At 37.0% G+C, this 9,337-nt stretch overlaps 2 protein-coding genes and 1 pseudogene across 4 annotated transcripts; 1 reads left to right on the top strand and 2 right to left on the bottom strand.

Annotated features, from left to right (window-relative positions):
• Window positions 1–959: 959 nt before the first annotated feature.
• On the bottom strand, window positions 960–2,285 carry LOC147534436 (aspartic proteinase CDR1 pseudogene; annotated as a pseudogene).
• A 1,218-nt stretch (window positions 2,286–3,503) lies between these two features.
• Window positions 3,504–5,265, top strand: LOC147534435 (uncharacterized). 2 transcript variants are annotated; one of them, XM_086647472.1, is made up of 2 exons: window positions 3,504–3,633; window positions 4,756–5,265. In XM_086647472.1, exon 2 carries the CDS (start codon window positions 4,762–4,764, stop codon window positions 5,104–5,106), a length of 345 nt encoding a protein of 114 aa, XP_086503598.1. In that variant the 5' UTR covers window positions 3,504–3,633; window positions 4,756–4,761; the 3' UTR covers window positions 5,107–5,265. The 2 variants fall into 2 exon arrangements, with proteins under 2 accessions (XP_086503598.1, XP_086503599.1); XM_086647473.1 differs by having other exon boundaries at window positions 3,533–3,633; window positions 4,741–5,265.
• A 793-nt stretch (window positions 5,266–6,058) lies between these two features.
• On the bottom strand, window positions 6,059–8,999 carry LOC147534434 (copper chaperone for superoxide dismutase, chloroplastic-like). 2 transcript variants are annotated; one of them, XM_086647470.1, is made up of 6 exons: window positions 8,585–8,999; window positions 8,455–8,481; window positions 8,170–8,242; window positions 7,941–8,075; window positions 7,453–7,670; window positions 6,059–6,492 (listed from the first exon to the last, which is right to left on the bottom strand). In XM_086647470.1, exons 1-6 carry the CDS (start codon window positions 8,840–8,842, stop codon window positions 6,229–6,231), a joined length of 975 nt encoding a protein of 324 aa, XP_086503596.1. In that variant the 5' UTR covers window positions 8,843–8,999; the 3' UTR covers window positions 6,059–6,228. The 2 variants fall into 2 exon arrangements, with proteins under 2 accessions (XP_086503596.1, XP_086503597.1); XM_086647471.1 differs by having other exon boundaries at window positions 8,170–8,253; window positions 8,585–8,907.
• Window positions 9,000–9,337: the final 338 nt, after the last annotated feature.

Here is a 9,337-nt window from a genome sequence, read left to right as displayed (position 1 = left end):
TTATCTCATGTAACTCTCATGAAGTTGAGGAGAGAAATAACATTAACTATCTATCATGTAACTTCTTGATTGTTATCTCTTATGAACGAAAGTATGGTTTTATTCAAAACAAAAATAAAAATTTATTTGGTTCGATCTGTCAAAATTAAAAATCTTTCTCCCTTATTCTCCGTCCACCACCAACACCACCATTCTCTCTATCTCTCTCTCCTAAATCTCTCTCATTCTCTCTCTAGTCCCGTTGTTTCGGCGAATCAAAAGGTTTCCTTCCCCAAAACTGCCTTCATTTTAGGCAAAGAAAAGGTTCTCAAACGAAATCTAGAACCCTTGAGGAGAGCTTCATCGGAAACCCTCATGACTTGCGAATGAGTCTTTGATAGAACCAACAAAGGTGAGGACCCAAAGGAGCTCTGCCACCCTGAGCCCTAAAAAGGGAGGTTGACAAGAGTCTCCTAGACACCTAGAAACTTGTCATGACCCAAGGGGCAAACGAAAGGATGAATCCGAGTAAGCTCTGCCACTTAAGCCCTCGAACGAGATGTCTGCAGATGTGAGTTCGACACCATGAGCTCTCTCTGTCTGGAAAAAAATAACGATTGTGCGGAAGGTTAGACAGCATTGAATATTCACCTTCCACATCAGAAGATACGATCATACAACCATGATAAGAACAATTTCATTAACGGTCCTGCAACGTGGCTTTAATCAAGCCGATGACTGACCACCGCATGGCAATCCTTTATAAAAGACACAAGTTTGTCCTGAAAGGAATCCAATCCCTAACCTTTGAGATATGTAGGAAGCCACATTCCGTCATCATCACTTTAGTCTTCATCAATCAAATTCGAAATTCTTTGTTTTCTAATTTTCAAACTTATTTTCGTGTTATAGACTCGTCTTTGGCCCTTGCAGTTATTTTATTTTAAAATACAAATTTGAATTAGCCTATTACATATGCATCATTTGCAATTAGTGCAATCAGTTGGTTTGAAAGAAACCTTCTCACCTTTGATATCATACTCAACAATGAAGTCCCTCTGTGGTACATTCCCAAAGATGGACAACTTTGAAGACTGACTGAAAGCTAAACATGAAACACCATCTTCCTTGAACTCAAGAAAAGCATTAACATATCTCAGAGCGATTTTGGCACCCGTAAAATGAGCTTTAATGGTTGGAATCTTAGTAAGATCTTTAAGAGAATAACAAAGTTTAAGATGATCACGACTTGGACTGGAAACAGGTTCAAGATGAATAGCATTTCTCACTGCCAATTCAAATTTCTCAAGAACTTTCTTTGGAAGAAAATTTAGTGTTGTTCCTGAATCAATTATAATGTTACCCACTTCTTTCTTACTACCCACTGATCTGTTTCTCACAGGAATTATTTTTCTATTCACACTAAGAGCTTCAAGTGTGAGGTAATACAAACTAGGGTTTTTCGTTTTCCTCACTAGAGGAGTAGAAACAACTCCTTCGCCACCTGAAATTTCAGCTACACCACCAAATGTGAACTTAATTGTTTCGTTTTTCGATACAGAGGTGGAAGGAGGAGTCAAACAATAAGAGAATTTGTTATCAACATAAGTACCTAACTGAGAAACCATTGACATAGGACCTCGACCGAGACCTACTATACCTAAATTAGTACTTTCTTCACCAAGAGTTACTCGATTGTCATGAAAGCAACCGAATACAATGCCATGAAGATTGACGGGCTGACCATTCGTGGAGTTGAGCTTTAGCGTGTCGGCAGCAACATTACAAATAGTTTGTTTAGAATCATCAATATAAGTACAAGTAGTGTACTTACAAGTTAAATCACAATAAGCTGCACCACCTAATGCCTCACATAAACGCGAAGAACACGATATATCTTCGTAAGTTGAAGAGTTTGAAGGATCAAATATAGGAGCTATTTGTTGGTAACAATTTTTACAAGGTAAACATTGAGTCCAAGTAAAATTACTACCTGTATCAGCAATTCCTAGTATTTCATGTGATGGTATTCCAAGTTGATACTTCATTAGATAGTCACCATTGGTATCATTAGAGATGGGTAAAGGATGCTTTAAGTAGTTGACACGGTTTATCGATCGTTGAATGGCTTTTTGGACTCGTTCGGACGACTTTTCTTTGGGGTTGTAGAATGGAGAAAGAGGAGAGTCGCGGTGAATGAGTTCAACGCTGAATGCACCAGGATTATCTGCTGAGATGGAAGATATTGTTAAAAGCAAAATACAGCAACTTATAAGAACAAAAAGAAAGGAGAACTCTGTTCCCATGGTTACGGAGGGAGGGAGGGAGGGAGGGAGGGAGGGAGAGAGAGAGAGAGAGAGAGAGAGAGAGAGAGATCCAAAGGAAGGAAGCTAGAAAGATATTAGTCCACCTTTAATTTTCCAACTACAATGAGATTGTTTTCCTTACTAATCTCAAGTGTTTTTGGAACAAAATTAATTAGTCTTCTTTCCTTACTAATCAATGATTTTAGCCATTTGAAATCTTCTAAAATTAGTTTGTTAGTTAAAAATGGAAAGAGTTTATATCATATTATGTATTCACGTGCCTTAAATTCATGGACTGTTGTAATTCAATGCCACATTGGTGGTGAGATGGAGTGTGGATCTCCTCTGAAGAGGTTAAGCACCCTTCCATAGTGAGGCCTTTTAAAAATGTGAGGCCCAGATATGCCAAAGCGGGCAATACCACTAGCAGTCCAGAAGGCTGGTCCGCACGATTCGCTCTACTATGATGTGTTATTGGGAGGTGTGTTGTAAGTCAATCCCACATTGGTGGTGAGATGGAGTGTGGTGCTCCTCTTCAGAGGTTAAACACCCTTCCCTAATGAGACCTTTTAAAACCGTGAGGTCCAGGTGTGCCAAAGCGGGCACTAGCAGCCTAGAAGGCTGGTTCGTACCATCCTATAACATGGACATATTTTAGGAAATACATTAACGTTTGGGTTTGTAATCAAGTTTTGGAGAAGGCAAATTTTGCTAAATGGACAAATTTTTATGTCTTCTTTTCTCATTTGAGTTACTTTGCAAAAGAGACACGAATAAACATTTCTTATAGAACATGGGCAACATGAAAAACTGATTTTTTTTTAATTTAGAGGGTCATATCAGAAAGAGAAATGCTAAATGGCCCGAAAATTGGGGTAGGCTACAGATCGAATGGTGATGTGGCCGACACCAAGTGGTTAGCCCCGCCCTTTCTCTCTCCCCATAGCTTAACCAAATAGAATCTGCCACATCACTACTCGTCATGTAGTCGACCCCAATTTTTTCACCAGTTAACAATTTTCTATGAGAAGAGAAAGACTAAATAGTGGTCTAGAATTGGAACTAAATAGTGATGTGGTCGGCTCTAATTGATCAGACCCTTCCTCTCTCCCAATTGAAATCTATCTCTGGTCGACCCAATATTCGGGCCATTTAACATGTACCCGATACAAATAGTGGAAAATCGATCTTCTCGTGAAATCGATTTTCCCAGTCTGTTTTTGACGTATCAAACGGACCCTAAAAGGAAAAGGGGAAGGGGAAATTGAACACTCCCCACCTTCAACCTCCGGCTTTTCTCTCCCAGTGAACTTATCGCCGTCATCTCTCTCTCTCTCAGTTAAGTCAGGTTCTCTCCCTCTGGCTCTCTCTTTTATATTTCCAGAAATAGCTTGTAACGATGATAATCAATGATTTTAATTTCCATTAAGTGTGTTCCATAAACTATGGTGTATAAAACTTAAATTAGGACAAATTCCTTGTTTCATTTAGTACACTAACATTTGGTTGGTCATATTTTAGGGTTTTAAGTTGTTAATTAGGGTTTGTTTGTAATTCAACCAAATTGATTGTTTTGGTTTGCTACTTCCTTTCTCTCATAGAGTTATTCAACAAATTTCAGTGTTAGAACTAATAGCATTGCTCTCTCTCTTATAATTTAATTTAACAAACTTTAAGCTTAGGACTGATTCATTTTCCTACTTCTGTAAATGGGGCTTTATCAAATTTGTTCTCTTATGATTATGATTGTAATTTCAGATTTTTTTGATTTTTTAAGTGATTTTATTTCTTAAATCTTCTTTTGCTCTTAAATTCTTTGCTAGTTCCAGGGTAGTAGAAATCAACTAGAAAGAAAATAACTTTTCTTGTTCTTACAATTTCCTCGCCCATTAACGAAATCATATCATCTTGCTTGCTTTAATTAGATTATGGATTCGAAGATTGAACATGAAAACTACAATCGCTCGAGGATAATAGTTCATGAGAACTCTGATACCCATATACTTCAGTCATATCTTATTATCTTAATAGGCTATAGCCATTTATTGTTGATTCTGTTCTTGGTCGGAGAACTTGATCAAACACTACTAGATAGTAGAATCATAGATACCGTAAAGATAAAATGTTTGGGATACCTGAAACCTGTTTATTCATATCACGCTCTAGATGATATCGATCGTACCAAAAATTAATTTCAGACTTCCAGTAGCTTGTGTCATATCTTTTATTATGAGCAATCGTATTAGTGGCTTTTGTACATTTAGTGAGGCAGTGATTTGATAAGATTGGACTTTTAAGTTACATACCGACTCTATCCAAACCCATTTGACCAATATGATCGGCTCGAAAGACACCGAAGAAAAGAAAGTGTCCTGCCCAAGTCATGCACATGTTTTCTTCCAGCTTAAAATAGTATAGAATTGGTAACTACTGTTACTCTGATTTATGATCATAGTTTTCATTTTCTCAGGTAAAGATGGTAATTCCTCCTCCTGTGAGAGCACCAAGAGTTACAAAATTTCTTAAACCTTATGTCTTGAAGATGCACTTCACAAACAAATTTGTCAGTGCCCAAGTAGTCCACTCACCAACTGCTACAGTAGCCTCATCTGCGAGCTCACAGGAGAAAGTCTTGAGGCCAAACATGGAAAATACTCGGGATGTTGCAGCAGCAGCAAAGATCGGGAAGATACTGGGCGAGAGACTCCTGCTGAAGGAAATCCCTGCTGTTTCTGTGTTCTTGAAGAGAGAACAGAAGTATCATGGCAAGGTTAGGGCTGTCATTGATTCATTGAGGGAAGCGGGTGTTAAGCTGCTCTGATCGAGGTTATATTTTCGGGTTTAGATTGACATTTTTGTGTTCGTCTGAGAAAGAAACTGGCTCTTCATTAGTATAACTCTGGGTTTTTTTGTTTGTTAAAAAGGAATTGTCCTGAAATTCCACTGCAGATAATAAATTAGAAGAACTTTTCATGAGAAAGATCATCAGATAGCCAAGTTGATTAATTGGATTCTTTATGTTCTTGAGAATTCAATTCTCTCAGACCTTGGTGGCCAAGTACGTGATTAAAAGTCAGCTGTTTTAAGAATTATCTTGCTGAATAGTATTATCAGAACTATCTTCCAAAGGTTGCCCTTCCTTTTGGTCTAGGAAATATTAAACGCTAAAAATTTGGTACATTCGTCACGGTTCATGCGTGTGTTTCGCTCCGGAAAACAAAACTCATGGGAGCTAATTAATGGGTATTTGACGGAAGGACAGGGTGTGTGGTTCTAATATCACTAAATATTTGGGCGTCAATGTCAAAATATAAATATCCCTAATTTATCTATTTTTCGTGTTTTACAAGGCAACTCATTGGTGGAAGCTTATCAAACCTGAGTTGCAACTTACCGTTGTACAAGGTACTTGAGTAACAGGGAAATAAGAGTATATGATATAAGTTCATAATATTTAAATAAAACTAGCTTGCAACGGTCTCAGATCGTCGAGTATGTTCCTTTGCCATTGACAGTCATTGACAACACTGACTGCGCCCGAAGGTCGATGGCTATGATCAATACAATTTCCAAAAAAAAAAAAACATGTAGCTACACTCAAGAGTTCTTTGCCCTACCCTAGTTTAGGACACGCTGTCCACAAGCTGAAAAGTTTGAACAGATCATAACGAGTACTTACCGAGCCATGAGGGCCACTTTGGTGGAGTTTAACACCGCAAGTACTTACGACATATAGCAGGCTCTGAGCACAAATGGTTAACTACGACAAACAATTAGTTCGGAAGAGTTTTTACCTTTTGGTTCTCTTATTTCTATTTTAAAACCTTGAAGGATAAAATACAGTAAGAATATTACAACAATCAAGCATCCACATCGGAAGTAAAAACTGTGTTCTAAGCTAATAGCAAGTATGTGATTGAGTTTTGATATAATCATAATGTCATCAGACCTTACTAGGAGTAAAACTAGTGTTACTTGATTCCCATATTGTAGTACCATCACAAGTGCACAGCTTTTTGTAGTTCTCACCAACTCCGGCACTTCTAGCAATCACTGCAGCAGCAACGCCTGAGTCTGATTTATCTGCAGTTTCGTAAACTGAAATGGATCGGCCGATGAGATCAACAACTCTTAGCATCTTCTTAGCACCGGAGAAGAAGGCTTCACCCTTCTCATCAGCGTCTAATGTTCCCAGGTCACCAATTGGCTAATCAAGACAAAGAAATTAAATTAAGAAAATTGCTATTATTGTACCATGAGAAGAGAATTAGAATAATGAAAAATGGGGTTTGGTCAAAAAGAGAAAGTGGAAATTAATCCCAAGTACACAGATAAAGAAAAATATTTTTCTTTTCTTTTTTATATAAAATGGTGGACTAAGCCCCCAGCTCAACCCTTTTACCATTGTTTCTTTAGACTGGAGAACTTGTCTCTGTCTGATTTATCGGACACTGTCTCGTTGACATCTGATTACTTGTATGACAATTAAAACTTATTCCGAGTAAAAAAATTTACCCCAATCAAGATTTCAAAATCTAACTGAGCAAATAGCTAAGAATAATTCAGCAAGTCAGGAAGTGGAAAAGAAAAAGACAGATTAAAATCTGCCTGGTTAAGTCAAACCTTGTCACCTTGAGATAGATTTTAGACCTCGAATTATTTAAGAACACTACAGAAGTAAAGAATTATGAGAAAATGACGAAGGGTAATCAAGTTTGTTTGCCTTCTCAACAATCAAGAGAACTTATCAAGTAAGACATAAGCTCCAAGCAAATAAGTGTTTTCTAACTACAATTTCTAATCTGATGTCGTACACATTCATATTCTATTATACCTAGATGGTTTTTTTTGAAGTGCTACGAGATAAATCAGTCTAGTTAGCCTATACGAATTTGGCAAAATAGAGTAAAATTGTAATCTTCAACATAGCTACAGCCTATAGAAGTTCATGCCTTATTCCGAAAAATTCATGTGGGCTGACTAGAAACTGGTTCATATGATAACACCTCAAAAAAACACCAAGTAGGCACAAATGAGATGTGAATTTCTGCAAAAGTTCCTCTAATGCTCAGTGGGGCATTAATGATTTAAAATGCGAGTCAATTAACTATAAATTCACTGAATTTGGTAAGAAAATCCAAGAAAATGCAATAGGGAATTGGAAAACCTGTTCAGTAACTTCTGTTGGATTAAACACTTCTCCTGTGCTTGCCACTCCTCTTGTTAGATCTCCAAACTCATTTATGGACCAACCATGTTTTCCTGGTGACAAACCACTGAAGGTTGCTTCAATTATTGCCAATTCCATACTCACTTGGGCCAAGCGTACAACACCGAAAACATCAGGACCTTTAAACTCAGCAACAGCAGCTGAGACTAAAAAATCTGCAGAGACACAACCAATTGCGTAGGTTGAGACAAAGATATTCATACGTCAAGGTAGAGTTATCATAATGGAATTGGCCTGAATACCCTTTATGTGGATATCACACCCATATACATTGGAATAACCACGAAAGCTTCATATTGAGAAAAATAGAGTAGAAAGAGAACCCACGTCTTAAGTGTTTAACAAACAAAATATACAAATAGATACTGCAATAAAGAGATGTGTTTGAAGAAGAAAAAAATTCAAATAGAATGAAAAAAGCTAACCTTCGGGAACCCCTTGCCCGATTAACCGAGCTTTCCTGCCTGTCTGTTCCAAAGCATCAGTCATTACCTTCACAGGGGAAGAACCAAGAACCCTCACAACTTGATTACTCAAATCCACATCAACGCCTTTAACTCCTGAGAGAAAAAAAAACAGACAAATAAACAAGCTCGTTCGACCATAAACAAATTCGATCAAAACAAGATGCATAATTTCCCTTAATCTACTTACCATCAACTGCAAGTAACTTATTCTTAACTGCATTAACGCAACCATCACATTTCATATCCACCATGAATTCTGTCTGATAACAAACTAAAATCATAACTTCAGAAAATCAAGTATAAATCACATGACCTAATAATAACTTTCAAACTGTTTCCATCAACACTCAAACAATTTGCTTTGACCAGGCAAAAATAATGTCATTTAACCAAGATCTAATATTAAGAACACAATAACCAATCAAATTCAAATTGAAGCTAAGTTTAGAATTGATAAACCAATCAAACTCACCATTAATTCCGGTAAAATGACATCTTTCTGCAATAACGAAGCAGGAAAAAGCACAAATACAAATTATTACTTGTCATATATAGAGAGTATAATTCAGATCAAACAGAGAGAGAGATGAGGAGACGAATACCTGAGTTGTGGTAGAGATTGAATCCATTTGAAGAGAGGAAGATAGAGAAGAGAAGTTGTTGGAGAAGGCAAAACGATTAGGTTTGAGGATGGATGAAGAAGAGAGGAAAGGAAAGATTAGGGTTTTAGAGAGAGAAAGGGATTTAGAGTGAGAATTAGATGATGATGATGAAGAAGAAGAGAGAGAAGCGATGGCGAAAGCGGTAGGTAGAATAATAACAGTAGAAGCTGATGATCTCAATAGATAAGAAGCAGCCATCTCTCTTTCTTTTCTTTTCTTTTCTTTCAGAAGGTCTCTGATTTTTCTAATAATTATCTCTACTCAAGTCACTCCTTGTCAGATTTCAGATTTTAGATTTCAGATGAAAACAATTTCATTTCTAATGTTTCTTCTATTTTATTTTATTTTGTTATTCAAGACAATCTAAACCATAATTTAGTACTTCTAGTCTTGGTCTAGCCACAGCCCACAGTGCATCCACTTCAAATACTCATAGGTCAGTAATCGAAAATACAGAGGTGGAATATGTATTCGTTTTGGATTATCAGTGTACAAATAAGATTAAGCCAATTCGTTTCAGTTATGAAGAATTTATTCTTATCATGTATTCAAGTCAATTGATGCAGGGACGGATCTACATGCAGGCCAAAGGAGGCCATGGCCCCCCTTGACTTGTCGTAAATTGTTTTAGAAATGTTGATTGCTTTCTGATTTATCGCATAAATAAAGTTCGAGTCATATGAATAACATATA

This window comes from Eschscholzia californica, unplaced genomic scaffold (assembly GCF_041429995.1).
Source record: "Eschscholzia californica isolate CP2 unplaced genomic scaffold, dmEscCali1.0.p SCAF_6, whole genome shotgun sequence".
Taxonomy (NCBI): Eukaryota; Viridiplantae; Streptophyta; class Magnoliopsida; order Ranunculales; family Papaveraceae; genus Eschscholzia; species Eschscholzia californica.
The sequence above is the reverse complement of the archived record's forward strand: the minus strand, read 5'-3'. Positions and strand labels throughout refer to the sequence as shown.